The sequence below is a fragment of the Vipera ursinii genome (genome assembly GCF_947247035.1).
Source record: "Vipera ursinii genome assembly, chromosome: 2".
Taxonomy (NCBI): domain Eukaryota; kingdom Metazoa; phylum Chordata; class Lepidosauria; order Squamata; family Viperidae; genus Vipera; species Vipera ursinii.
This window is the reverse complement of record NC_139513.1, coordinates 170,293,476-170,308,308: the sequence shown is the minus strand read 5'-3', so window position 1 is coordinate 170,308,308 and position 14,833 is coordinate 170,293,476. Positions and strand designations below refer to the sequence as shown.

Below are 14,833 nucleotides of genomic sequence, written 5' to 3'. Positions count from 1 at the left end.
AGGACTGAGCAGATTGGCAAGTGGTACAGCCCAAGTGTGTTGCAAGGCATGGTCCGCATTCAGACATGAGTTAGCTGGTAAGAATAATATACAGTAGCAAACCATTGCACTTGATTAAGGTTAAACTTCATGCTTCTATGTTACCATCTGGAGCAGACATGTCAAACACAAGGCCCGGGGGCCGGATCCGGCCCGCGAAGTGGTTTCATGCGGCCCGCAAAGCCATCCTGGAAACAGTGAGGGAACGCCCCCCACTGCCTTGGCCCTGGCCCAGAAACCCTCCTCCTGCCAGAGACCCTCAGATGTGTCCCACTCCTGCCCAGGCCCCCATAGGCACCCTTGATGCGAACGATGTAGAGCTGGCCACGCCCACCCAGTAGGCCATACGCACTCTAGCCACGCCCACCCAGTAGGCCATGCCCACCTTGGCCATACCTATCCGGCCCCCTGAGGGCAACCGCAATGCTGATGTGGCCCTCAATGAAATTGAGTTTGACACCCCTGATCTGGAGGAATCTTTTGTTGCCTTGAGTATATTTATGTCATGCTACCTCCCTTCCCACAGGGAGATCAGGGCAGTGAAGGGGACGTGGCTGTTCCTCCTCCTCTTCCCTGCCCCTCCAATTTATACCCAGCAACTCTTCAGGGCTGAGAGAAAGGTGAAGCTGAATGGCGACCAGCCTATGCATAAAGGCAGAGCAGAGATTTGTATTCCCCATATATAGTTTGACCCATATATCCTAGCTTCAGTAAGGTGACTTTTGCCAAGAAGACATCTCCGTATTTAAGAAGGAAAAAAAAGAAATCCTTTTCCCTACCTTTGTGGGGCCGACCGTACAAAGGGTAGGGGAGCAGAGAATATATTATGGGCTGCATAATATCCTCCAGTGATTAGATCATCGGATCAGGTCAGCCTCGTCACATTTGGTGTTTCTCCTCTTTCCATCCCCCACCACCACTACCCCCCGGGCAGGAAAATCAAAGCCTCGGAGCGTACCCGGAGCCACAAAGGAGCACAGATGCGAGTCCCACCCAGCCCATCTGATGCAGAAGCCCTGGATATAGACTCCGAGGAGGATCTGCAGATCGACGAAACGCCACGCAGGGAAAGGAGGAATCTGCTGCTGCACAAGAAGCTTTCCAGTATGTAGCACCTTTCATCCGTGCTTGGTGGCTCTCTATGGTAGACGCATTTCTCTTGGGTTGGGCAAATACCTCTTCCGTGTTCACTCGTGCTGCCTCTGGTCATTGTTTTGGCTGTCTCCTTCGTCTCTGTTCCAGGCCTCCCTTCAAAATGTCTTTTGGGGCAAAGCCCGGAGTTAGGCTGCGTTGTGCATGTACTGTACTTTGAGACTGGGTTGGAGGGAAAGACAGGAGACCAGATTCTTCTACAGTCTGAATCAAATAGGCAGATAAGCACATTTCCTTTTTCTTTTCCGTAATAAAACCCCATCCTCGTGTCTGCTATGAGCTATTGGCTTCTGGAATCTATTAGGAGTTGCTTATGTGCTTTCAGGCACGTCACTGTAATGTGAACAACTTAAAAGTAATTATTTTTATTTTTATTATTTTAATTCCATTTATATCCCGCCCTTCTCCGAAGACTCAGGGCGGCTTACAAGCTTAGCAGTAGCCTTCATTCTATGTCTATGCCTGCTTATTAGGGCTTTCACACACACCCCAAGCGGCATTATTACAAAGTCAGCTTAATTGCCCCCAACAATCTGGGTCCTCATTTTACCTACCTCGGAAGGATGGAAGGCTGAGTCAACCTTGAGCCTGGTGGGACTCGAACCTGCACTACTTGCAGGCAGCTGGTGTTACTTAAGGAGGCATTAGCCCACTGCTCCACCAAGGCTCTTATAATTACCACCAACACACTTACTGTTCTGTGGTTAGTATTATCACCAATCCGTGAAACTTATTTTATAAAAACTAAAACTAGGGAAGCTAAATTCTGCATTCCTGGCTATTGTCTTGGTTTTAAAACATATTTTTGGGGTGTGACTGCGTATAGTCAAGGCTATGGTCTTCCCAGTTGCAATGTATGGCAGTGAAAGCTGGACCATAAAAAAGGCTGAGTGCCAAAGAATTGAGGCCTTTGAACTCTGGTGCTGGAGAAGACTCCTGCGAGTCCCTTGGACTGCAAGGCGATCAAACCGGTCAGTCCTAGAGGAGATCAACCCTGACTGCTCTTTAGAAGGCCAGATCCTGAAGCTAAAACTCAAATACTTTGGCCACCTAATGAGAAGGAAGGACTCACTGGAGAAGAGCCTAATGCTGGGAAGGATTGAGGGCAATAGAAGAAGGGGACGACAGAGAATGAGGTGGCTGGATGGAGTCACTGAAGCAGTAGGCGTGAGCTTAAATGGACTCCAGAAGATGGTAGAGGACAGGAAAGCCTGGAGGAACGTTGTCCATAGGGTCGCGATGGGTCGGATACGACTTCGCAACTAACAACAACAACAATTTAAAATGTGACTTTGCTGTTCTGTTTTCTGTTACGAGTGATCCTTTCATGTCTTCAACCTCAGTAGTGGTTTCCTAAATTCCATTCTCTTCTTTCATCTTTGACCTTCTAATTTTATTGAAAGAGGTTGCATACTTTCCAAACCTTTTTTTCAGATGGTTATGAGGGCACTTGTTGATTCCAAGGCTTAAATTGAGTCCCTAATAATTGTTTATCATTATTATCAGTTTATAAAATGGCAAGTGAGTCCCATACTTGTTTCCTTAGCAATAAGTACCATTATGATTTGCAAGTCAGATTCCTATGCAGGTGAGTGGGTATTATCTAAAATCACAATTTGCAGGGCAGATTCCTCTGTAGGTGTGTATATATGCAGATAAAAAGGGACGCGGTGGCTCAGTGGGTTAGGACGCTGAGCTTGTCGATCAGAAGGTCGGCAGTTTGGCGGGTCGAATCCCGAGTGCCGCGTAGCAGAGTGAGCGCCTGTTACCCGTCCCAGCTTCTGCCAACCTAGCAGTTCGAAAGCATGTAAAAATGCAAGTAGAAAAATAGGGACCCCTACGGTGGGAAGGTAACAGCGTTCCGTGCGCCTTTGGCATCTAGTCATGCCGGCCGGCCACATGACCACGGAGACGTCCTCGGACAAGCGCTGGCTCTTCGGCTTTGAAACGGAGATGAGCACCGGCCCCTAGAGTCGGAAACGACTAGCACGCACGTGCGGGGGAACCTTTACCTTTGCCTTATATATGCAGATATCCCTATCATCTGACTCACAAGAGCCACATGTGTCTCTCTCTGTGGAATCAATACATTTCAGTTTGATTCACAGTTTTTGTGATTTTTTCCAGCCTTTCCTCAGTCTCCAACAGTGTATTTTAACGTTTTTGTCCTTCCGATTGCAGAATTTCCCCGGAAACTGCCACGAGCCAAACCCTGTTCTGACCCAAATCGAGTGCGGGAGCCAGGGGAAGTAGAATTTGACATTGAAGTAAGTCCGGTACACGTGATCAGGATTGTGAAGTTGTGATAGCTGGGTAGGATCACCATCTAGGAAGGGGAGATAATTGTGACGTGAGGCACGACAGGGGTTTTGGCTCAGGATCCATTTTTTAAAAAGTTGGAAAAGGTATGAGAAATTTCTCAGCAGGCACTAAACATCTTCCCAGCATCCTGGAGTCATTTTGTTTAGCCCACAAACCTTTGAGCTAAAAGTCAGTCTTAAGGACAGAGTTACTACTATGTTGGACTCAACCAAACAGTACTATAGTTTCTGTCGTGCCCAGATGGCCACACACTGCCTCACAAGGTTATTGTAGGGAAATAGGAGGCAGGAGTATTAGATATGTTTGTCACTTTGAGCTATATGCAAACAAGGATGGAAAAATAATAACCATGATGATAGCCATGCTATTTCCTGGGCAGCAATATGGTCATAGTTTACCATTGCCTTCTTCTGAGATACTCTTGACTTACAGCCACTTGAGGACATCTGGGCCATTTCATATTCTGATGCAAACAAGATCATCCAGGTCCTGTCTCCTGCTGAGACTTAGAGTGATAATCTAAAATAATCACAAGATCTAGCTAAGTGAAGCCCACTCAGTAGAAATGGTAAAGGCATTTTAAGAAATGTTTTATTTTGTGGGTGGTATCAGTAGAGGCCCAGCTTTCCCTGAGGAGCAATCGTATCCAGTTTAAAACGTGGCCATCTCCCTCTGTCAAAGGAGCAAGCGTAGTCAGAGACCACAGGCCTAGTAGACATGCTGATGCTCTTGAGCTTCAGATGCACATTTTGCTCTTAACGATGCTCCTTTGGTCCTAGACTTTGCTCTGTTGTGCTCCTGGAGCAGATAGGCAAGATACCCATTTGCCCAGAGAATTGGCCTTCTGTTAAAATTGGATTTATTTTGTCTGCAGGAGGACTACACCACTGAAGAGGAGGATGCTTCGGGTGATGACCAGTTGGAAGGCAGCAGTAGTGCTGGTGGGATCCTGGACCTGCTGAAAGCCAGTCGGCAGGTTGGTGCTGACTATGATGAGCTGAGGTGAGGCGGGGCCTGTGGGGGACTCGGGGGTGGGAGAGGAGCGGTTTATAATCCTTCAAATGCCATTGTTTCGGTTTCCTGGGATGGGTGTGTGCAGACCATACCGTGAGAACTCTTGGAGCTCTGCTGTTTCCAGCAGACCCCAAAGCCTTGCCTGGTTTGTTTGGCCTACCTATGAAGGAAGCACGGCTCTACTGGAGCCATGTATAGCACCGTTCGATTTTAACAACTAGTAGTTGTCCATCTATTTTTCGTCCCTAGTAAACTGCTTTTTAATGAATGAACCTTTATTGTCAAAGTACAACCGTGTATACATTGAGATTGGCTGAGCTTTATTGTCAAAGTACAACCGTGTATACATTGAGATTGGCTGAGCCTCCCTTCGTGCCCCACCCCCAACCACCACAGTGACAACAAACCCTCCATCTTATTACACCATGTGAGCTCATTGCACAACACACCGGCCTCGCAAGTCAATCATACATAGAGTTTATAAAATTATTTCCCGTTCAAGAGCCTAACAGCCCGCAATGCTCAGAAACAATATTTTTAACATTTCAAGTAGGTTCAAACGAGCTTTCTGGTGTTTGAGGAGGTAACAAGGTCTTGTGAGGCTTTTGTTTTTGCTGCAAAGCGAGGAGCCAGACAGTTCCCTTCCAACTGCCTCTTTGGGAAGGCAGCTTTTCCGCCTCCGTTCTCCAACCGTAAGGTTTTAATCTCAAAGACACCTACAAGTGCAGGAAATAGCCCTATAGGCCCCTCAGACTGTGGGTTTCATAGGTTTTCCACTCCACCAGACCCATAGAAGGGTGGAAGTAAAGAGGGGGATGCGCAAGGTGACTCTTTTTGACCACCAGTTTCCAGTTGACAAAAGATCTGCTGCTACATCAAACACAGTCCTCAACATTTGCAATAATTAATCAAGATAGAACCCTTTCACGTTTGTCTGTTCATTGTATCTTGGAGGACTTTGGTGACTTAGGGATTTAGAATAAATGAGTTTCAAATTATTATTATTTTTTGTCTTTGAACAGCATTATGCCTGTTTAAATAGATTTCACCTTCTACCATCCAGATTGGGGTTAGATTACAAATTCCTCTTCTTTTTAGCCTGTATAGGAAGCAGCGATATAAATATCCAAGTTGCAAGAGAAATTATAGAAATGTATTTTGAGGTAATATTAGAGCCATACTGGTACAGTAGTTAGAATGCAGAATTGCAGGCTAACTCTGCCCACTGACAGGAGTTCGATCCTGACCATCTCAAGGTTGACTCAGCTTTCCATCTTTCCGAGGTCAGTAAAACGAGGACCCAGATTGTTGAGGGCAATTTGCTGACTCTGTAAACCGCTTAGAGAGGGCTGTCAAGCACTGTGAGGCAGTATATAAATCAAAGTGCTATTGCTATTTTGTCAGTGCACCGAGTATGCATACGGTCTGTCTCAGGGTACTGAGAAGTGTTACTGTTCAGAGGTTTGCCGGATAAAATCCATGTTGCACGTTGTGTCCCAGTGCTGATACAATTAAGGACTCTACTTCGTTTGTCTTCCCCAGTGATGCACCGGCATCTCCCAGTACTCAGGAAGCCATCCAGGGCATGTTGTGCATGGCCAACCTCCAGTCATCATCCTCAGGAGGGGCCTCCAGCTTGCAGGCCTGGTTGGCAGCTGGGCACGAACGTGGCTCTGTGGGAGCCTCCGGCACCCAGCGCTCAGGGAAGAGGCCCATCAAACGGCCGGCTCATCACAGCACGGACAGCGAGGAAGAGGCCAGCATGGATGAACAGGAGAGCCTGGGAGCCTGTTTTAAGGATGCTGAATACAGTAAGGAATGAAAAGAGATTTACTTCACTGTTGGAAGATTCTACAAGAAAAACAGGGCTTTTTTCTCCTGGGCAGAAATGTTAAAAGACTACGTGAAATCTATTGGCCTGCAAGAGTGCTGTGCATTGCAAAGTATGGAGAGCTGTGCATTATAAAATATAAAGTATGGAATCTCAATATACACTTGCATCACCTTCTGAATTGGAACTCTAGGAGTCTATTTGCAGTTCCAAGGAGGCGTGTTTGAATAGATAAGTCTTGCCCCTCCACTAATCCCTATATAGGTCCTCCCAGGTTAAAACCCACTCAATAAGCACATCGTCCTTGGTTTAGGGGTCTGCGGAGGTGTGGGGCTACCACAGCGTGAGGGACACCAAATTGGGGAAGGTTGGAGAATTGGCCTGCGGTGGTTAAATGGCGCAGGGCACCTCCCAACCAGCTTCTCATTTCTCGGTGCCAAACTGCTCAGTTTCACAGCAAGGCTTTCTAATTGTTCTCTTGCTCCTACTACTCTTTAATACATGAAAAGATATCTGACTGATTTAAATTGACCAGAGAAGGATTTGTGGTTATATCAATAAAGCATTTGTCTTCGGAGAAATCTAGCTTCCCTTCATGTGCCCCATTGCAATCACAGTTTCTTGTTTGCCCCTCCCACACATTAGGACCTGAAACATTTACAATTCAAGCCTAACTGCATCCCTCTCTCTGTAGTTTATCCTTCCTTGGAATCGGATGAGGATGACCCAGCCTTGAAGTCACTGCCAAAGAAGAAAAAATGCACGGATGATGCTCCGTGGAGTCCTAAAGGTAATCATCCATCACCTGTAACAGACGGTGTGTATTTATTGTGAGTCTATACAAAGGGATACAAAAATACAATTCCCTGGCAGTAGTTCTTTTAAAAAGCAAATTTCTAACTCTTTCACGCACAAATGTATACCTGAAAGTATTTGGGATGAAAAAATGTGATGAGGATTCTAATGCTAGGGGAATGGCTGAAGACTTTTACACTGTATTTGAGGATGGGATTTCATTGTGCAGTGCTGATCGTTGACTGTCCCAGGAACCAGCAGTTACAGAGTGAACTGGTTCATAATTCTTGGAAATACACAAAGCACAATGGTACGGGCATAGAACTTTCCTTTTGTTTCTGTGAGGTGTGGAAAGAATATAGGTAGAGCAATGGGTTTTCTCTGCTTAAACAAAAACCTGCACTGAGCATAGTCAACCTGTATTGCAGCTTTACATTATTACAGTTTGTAGCAATGCCTGGAAGGCTACAATTCTGAATGTGGAGATTTTTCTGATTTGCTTGATACCTGAAATGTGAGTTGGAGAAGGGTGGGTTTTCATCGTAATAGTAATAATTGGAGGCAAATCTGCTTGACTATATTGGAAAGGGAATTTTTTTAAGGATTTTATTTTATTTTAAAAAACAGTACTGAACTTTGCTAATTTTGATAGACCTGCCCTCAGTTGGCTCCATAGTATATCTTATGGCTTAGCTCTGTTCACAGATGCAAATTATTCTTCTTTTGTCCTTTGTGTTTTGCCTGTGACAATTAAAATGTTTCAGAATGAGCACTACATCTGTGAGGGTTGTGAGGCCTTAATTACAGATTTGTGGCCTAAATTTTGTGGATTTCCAGCAAACGAAGCTTCCATTCTCTTACTCATATGATCATGTAGGCAAAGATGTTTTATGTGTACCAGGTGGGAGCAAGTAGAGCAGCCTCTCCTAATCTTGAGGTGCTTCGGGTCCTGGGACTACAGCTCCCAGAATTCCTCAGCCCAAATGGCAACCTGGGCCATTACCACTCCACATAAGTTGAAATCGTCAAAAGTTGCGGGGAAGGTGGAATAGAAACTTCTTCAGGTGAACTTTCCCTCTTCACAGCCCGGGTGACCCCAACGCTACCCAAGCAAGACCGCCCTGTCCGCGAAGGGACCAGAGTGGCATCTGTCGAGACCGGTCTGGCAGCTGCAGCAGCTAAACTAGCTCAGCAGGTAAATGGCCAGGTTGGTTTATGAGAGAAGGAGCAGGTTGTGAGGCCCAAGGAGACTCGTCCTGGGGAAGCTGGCCGCCTTCTTCCGTAGAACATTTCCTGTGTCAGTGCAGAAAGCTTGCGGTATTTCAGGACGATGGAACTGTTATTCATTACGAAGCATATTCATTGCCAAGGTTAGCGTTCTGCCTTCTATATACTGGTCTTTCTCAGTATATTTCTCACCGCACTCAGTGTGGTGACTGTTTATGTATTTATTATCTTTCTATGCCATCACATTCAAAACACTGAATGGTACATAGCATACTTCAGCGTATGCAGGAACTAGAACATTTATTTTTATTTATTTATTTTAATTCCATTTATATCCCGCCCTTCTCCGAAGACTCTGGGCGGCTTACAAGCTTAGCAGTAGCCTTCATTCTATGTATATGCCTGCTTATTAGGGCTTATTAGAACAAGCCATCACGGGATCAGTAATCAATAAAAAAGGAACAGAAATATAGCAAAATGTATTCTAAAAGAGCCAGAGCAACATATTTCGTAGGATAGCATCATCCCGTAAGTTGTTAAAGCCCTACTTTCAGACTCTCTCTCTCTGTGTGTGTGTGTGTGTGTGTGTGTGTGTGTGTGTGTGTGTGTGTGTGTGTTGAATTTAGGATAGCTAGTTCATTCAGTGTTCTCGAACGGGAATTCGAATGGGTAAGAATCTGTTCAAGTCATTCCCAGGGACCATTCATGGATCCAGCTGGGCAGGAGCAAGAAGGAATCCCTAGCGGTGCTGCCCACGCCCAGCTGGTCTTAAACAATGCAGCTCTGCGTGAAGGATTCCACCTCTTTTCTCTTCCTTTTTTAAGGAACATCAGAAGTTGCAGCGGCGGAAACTCGTAAAAAGAAAGCCACCGTCTCCGAAAGCTCCTAGTCCAGAACCGGAGCCGGAACCAGTGCCGGAGCCAGAGCCAGAACTGATAGAAGCAGAAGCGGAACCGGATGTGCCACCCCCCCTCCCCCTCCCCCAAGAACCAGATCCTGAGCTGGAGGCCCCTGTGCCCACCCCTCCCCCGGAATTGAAACAGGAGCAGTTTGCCGGCAGCCTGGTGGATCATGAATACACCGCTCGGCCTAATGTTTTTGGAATGGCCCAGGTGAACCGGGGCTCCACGCCGATGGCCCCGGGGGTTTTCTTGTCCCAGCGGCGCCCCTCAGCTGGCTCGCCAGGTCCTCAAGCAGCCCAGGGTAAGCCTGTGTATATATGGGCTTCGAAAGGGAAGGGCCAATCCTACGGATGTGGTTTAGGGAAGAATTCTTACTGCCTTAAGATCTGCTGCAAGGTGTTTTGCCAGAGGAGGAGAGGGATTGTAGTTGGTGGAAGAATATGGCTTGGACTGGTCATTCCTAGGATGCATTCTGGGCAATCAAGTGCTGAACACACTTAGTGGTATTATCCATTATCAGCCGTGCTGCATTCAAAGAAAGTTACCAGTTCAAAAGACGCCTCACCTTGAATATCTCACTTGGGATAACACTAGTGCGTTTTGTTGCACTTTTATTGTCATTAATTATATAGCATTGTGAACCTTCAGGACTTCCGTATAGGAATGAAGTACTATATGAGTAAGGGAACAGAGGCAGGTGTGAACTGAGGCAGGTAGGAACCACTGGAGCCTGGCAAGATCCAGATTATGGATCCTTGTGTAATCCATAATAGCACTCAGACGGAATTCCTTGTTCCCCACTGAGAAATTTTTGGAATAGTCTGCTGACTTCTTGTGAGAGAAGGTGAGATTCTTGTTCCCTTGTGGGAATTGTTGCCTCCCAAGTGGAAAGCAAGCAGGTAAAAGAAAGAAGACGGCATTTTGAATGTTCGTGTTGGATTCATTGTGTAACCCGGAGAGGATTTTGAATTTCATTCTCCACATCAGCACAGACTTTTTTCAGAAGGAAAATAAACAGGCTTTATGACTTGACTAAATCTAAAGCTCTTGTCTCTGTAGCCTTTAACTAGGCGAAATAGTGCATCATGGGGCAAGCATTTTTGAACCAAGGTACCTCAAATGGTACCAACCTAGTAGTTCGAAAGCACGTAAAAATGCAAGTAGAAAAATAGGGACCACTACGGTGGGAAGGTAACAGCGTTCCGTGCGCCTTTGGCATCTAGTCATGCCGGCCACATGACCACGGAGACGTCATGGACCACGGAGGCCCCTAGAGTTGGAAACGACTAGCACGCATGTGCGGGGGAACCTTTACCTTTACCTCAAATGGACTATTTTACAGAATGCATGCAGAATCTACGACCTATGATTCCTGTGGAATTGAAATTTGGCAAAATGTCATAAAACATTTCTGCTGCCCAGTTTCTGATGTTTGACTGTGCTGTACAGTAGCGATCCCCAACCTTTATGGCTTGATGGCCTTGGGGGTGGGGGAGGGGGGAGGGGCAACCAGCCTGAGCAAGTGGCGGGCCGTCATGCGCACGGACATGTGTGCGCCGGCCTGCCTCTCGCAGAAGTTGACCTGCACACACGTTTGCATGCGCCAGCCCACCGCTCACGCAGCCCGGTTCTGAACGGGCCATAGCCCAGTGGTGGGCCACAACCCAGGGGTTGAGGGCTCCTGCTATACGGTTCAACCTGGGCTACTTTCAAGGCAGACACATCTCTGAATATTTCCCTGAAGTTTTAAGAACTTTTCAAGTACCTTAGAAGTTCTGCCATGGTTGAAGGCACTAAAAACGCTGGTAAGCAATTATTTCTGAAATGGTTGTCCTAGTGAGAATGATAACTCTCTCTTTTTGGTCCTTTCAGGAAAACGCCCCAAGAAGGGTTTAGCGACAGCAAAGCAGCGACTCGGACGCATCCTGAAGATCCATCGCAACGGCAAGCTACTCCTCTGAGTGCATCCCCGCGTCAGCTCCAGACCACACGCCCAGCTCTTGGGCGGCAGAAGTTGGGTGAGGCACAGAGTCCCACTTGGAGGCACCACCTGGTCTCTTTGGAGGCCTTGGGTGCGTGGACAAGGCCTGCTCTACTCTACCTCTCCTTCCCTCCCATGGATCAGAGCCAAGTCTGAGCTGCCTGTGCTGCTGTGCTGGGAGCTTTGAACTCGATTGGCAGCACCTGAACACAGAGGCAAACCGCACGGGTTTCCCTGACGAGACAGACAACGCAGGAGGCGGGGGGTTCATTGTGCCCACTTGTTCTCCATCCCTACCTCGACCCGCTGCACTTCCTTTTTTGCTCTGGAGCTGATACCTCTTTCGAATGCTCCCTTTCCTCCTGTCAAGTCACACTTTACAGATGTTGGCTTACCTTTTCCTCCTAGCAGCTTCAAATGCCCTTTTGTATCTTTTGTTGCTGTTGGCAGACCCCTGGCATGCCAAGGAGTGTTTCTTTTTATTATTATTATTATTATTATTTTTCCAAAAAAGAAAATTCCCAGCAAAAAGTAGCTGCTTGTTGTTTTTCAGGCAAGCAGGGGGTTCCTTTGCAGTTCTTCTAGAACAGCGTTTCTCGACTCCGCAACGATTTTCGGATGGGGGGAGTTTGACTTTCGGAATTCTCCAGCTGGCGCTACTTTTGGCCGGGGAATTCTGGGAGTTGAAGTTCAGACATCTTAAAATTGCTCAGCTTGAGATACGCTGCTCCGGAGGGATCCTTCCAAAAGCCTGGAAGGGCAGGAGAGGAACCGCTTGTTTTGCAAAGAGAAGTGGATTCTCCCCTGTTTTCCAGCAGTCAGGAATTTGTGGATGGAGTAGGCAGACCCTCTCCACTGAGAGAATTTTGAAACTTCCAAACTTCATTTGGCAGCAGGGAATCATTCACTCATCTTGCCTTACGTTATCCATCCAAAATAGAAGACTGGAAACTTCGCAAGAGATCTGTGTGTCCCCATGGCACTGCAGAATGCAAGAGGGACTAATGTGTTGTAAACATTTTGCAGCATATACGAGAAGACAGTTGAGGTAGAAGGCTGCAAGCTGCCTCCTCCTCCCTGGTTTGCGTTATCTGTAGGTTGTTGCTTTGAATGTTTGTATCTTAAGTTGGTGAAAATCCCAGCTCTCTCCAATCTGTAGCTGGAAACTATTCAAGCCAGCATCACTTGCCAGGTGGGGCTGCCAACCAGGAGATTCCATGTGGAATATTAGCAAAATTCTTCCTGCTGCCGATGTGCAAGTTTCCCAGTAGGCTTGACAGCTGTTCCTGTTGCAGATCTCTCATTTTGGTAATTCCTGGGCTTGTTTTTTGGTTTTTTTTTACATTCTTGGCATAAAGCAGTCTGTCCTCCCTTCTCTTTCTCCTTCTCCCCCTTCTATGGCGGCAGGGAGGGCATCATGCCCCCTAAGTAAGACTTAAAAGATGTTTCTACCCAGCAGCACAGCTCAGTTAATACAGCTGTGTATCATATTTTTACACCAGACTCCAGCAAGCTTTGTTTGTGTAAATGTTTGAATTCTATTTTTTAGGCCTCGCTCTAGAAACGTGTGTTTAAGGGGGAGAAAATAAGAAAACCTTCAGTTTATTGTGGCATATGCCTGAGATATATTTTTCTGATTCTGTTCCTCTAGGAACAAATGCTTTCACTAGGATCTGGGAGAACTCGCCCACAAATTTTGTGTTCTGGAGAGTCGGATACCGAAGTACAGATGTAGCAGTTTATTGCACAAGAGTTAATACATGGGTGCAGCACCCTGAGCAAGGCATACATTCTACCTATAGAGTGGAGGCACTTATTATGCACAACTTTTTGCTTTAAAGGGGGCTGTGCTGAAAGGATTCACCACTGGGGGGATTATTTCAGGAGGGCTATCCAAATCTTTCTTTTTGGGGCCAGTTTTTTGCCAGTTGGGGAATAAAAGGTGACCTAAATACCGTATTTTTCGGACCATAAGACGCACCGGACCATAAGACGCACCCAGTTTTTAGAGCAGGAAAACAAGAAAAAAAATTCTTTCTCCTTCTCTCTCTCTCCCTCTCTTTCTCTCTCTTTCTCTCCCTCCCTCTCCCATTGTCCCTTCCTTCCTTCCTTCCTTCCTTCCTTCCTTCCTTCCTTCCTTCCCTCCCTCCCTCCCTCCCTCTTTGTCCTTCCCTCTCTGCATTAGAGCAGTACCCGCGGAGGCGGCCCTGCAGCCCAGCTTTCTCTTGCAGAAAGCAAGCTGAAACGGAGTGAGGGAGATTGCCAGAAATGCGAATTGGCTGATCTCGCGCTCCTGCAAACTCCCTCGCTCGGTTTCAGCTTCCCTTGCTACAAGAGAAAGCAGGCTGAAACGAGGCAGATTGCAGCAGCGCGAGATCGGCCGATTCGCATTCCTGGCAATCTCCCTCACTCCGTTTCAGCCTGCTTTCTCTTGTAGCAAGGGAAGCTGAAACCGAGCGAGGGAGAGTGCAGGAGCGTGAGATCGGCGTTTCTCAGCACGTGCCAATTCGTGCTCCTGGCAATCTCCCTTGCTTTCCACTTGCGGAGGTTGGGGCTGGCCATACGGATCACCTTCGGACCATAAGACGCACCCTCGTTTTCCCCCCCACTTTTGGGGAAAAAAGTGCGTCTTATGGTCCGAAAAATACGGTAGCTATATCATCAAATAACCCACATTGAACGTTCACCCATTTAATTATTTTATACTGGGACTCCTTGGTACTATTCATGAAGTGTGTCTTACTCACATTGATCTCATCTGGAATTTCTCCCTGCAAAGGGTCACAAGCCACCTTTTATTCAGAATTGGTATTATTAACAGTCTGTTGATTTTTGAATGCACAAAATTAATACCGGAAAGTTATTTATCAAGCAAACCTGAAAGGCTTGTTCTCCCAGCTAAGGGTCACTGCCTTTTTTTTCCCCTTTCCTTAAATTAGTATCCTATATTTGCTTCGGCTGCAGGTTTACAATAATATCTCGGGCAGCAATTTTTGTTTTTATTGTAAGAATTGTAAAATACACTTTAACACATGAAAAGAAAGTCTGATCCCGCAATAATTACAGGACAATAAATCTTGGGTGCTGCAGGGCCCCAGGGACTGGGGGGGGAGGGAATGGCTGTCGGCTGAGGGGGTTTTTGTAGTGCAGACAAGCAAAACAGGGAAAAGAAATATACGTGTAATGCAGGAGCACCCTGAAGAACACCATCCAACCTTCTGCAAGGAGAACTAATTAGAGAGGCAAGGGCTTTTGCCGGTCTCCTTTCAGCTACAATATAAGATTCTTGCTGTCTGGATTATGAGGGGTGATAGCAGGAAAATCCCTGGACAGAGGCGAGATTCACGTCGGTCAGATTGTTGGTGTGATTTTCTTGATTCTGCCACTCTGCTTGCCCACACGCTAAAATCTTTTATATGCTTTGCTGTGGCCTTTCAATGCAAGAACATTTGACAGATGCATTAGTAGCTTTTATTCCCTTCTTTTTTTTTAACGTTTCAATCCCTTTCCCTGCATAGGACGCTGGGTGAGCCAACTTGAGTTTCCTTGTTAATGTGAGATGTCTTAAGA

At 46.5% G+C, this 14,833-nt stretch overlaps 1 protein-coding gene across 1 annotated transcript in view; it reads left to right on the top strand.

Annotated features, from left to right (window-relative positions):
* Positions 1–12,642, top strand: part of PHF8 (PHD finger protein 8) — a 33,873-nt gene extending 21,231 nt beyond the window's left edge. The window contains exons 14-21 of the mRNA XM_083353058.1: positions 974–1,143; positions 3,373–3,458; positions 4,388–4,515; positions 6,070–6,338; positions 7,053–7,148; positions 8,239–8,348; positions 9,205–9,583; positions 11,155–12,642. Coding sequence (XP_083209184.1) covers positions 974–1,143; positions 3,373–3,458; positions 4,388–4,515; positions 6,070–6,338; positions 7,053–7,148; positions 8,239–8,348; positions 9,205–9,583; positions 11,155–11,243 — 1,327 coding nt within the window. The 3' untranslated portion in view covers positions 11,244–12,642. The remainder of the gene's footprint in view (positions 1–973; positions 1,144–3,372; positions 3,459–4,387; positions 4,516–6,069; positions 6,339–7,052; positions 7,149–8,238; positions 8,349–9,204; positions 9,584–11,154) is intronic.
* Positions 12,643–14,833: the final 2,191 nt, after the last annotated feature.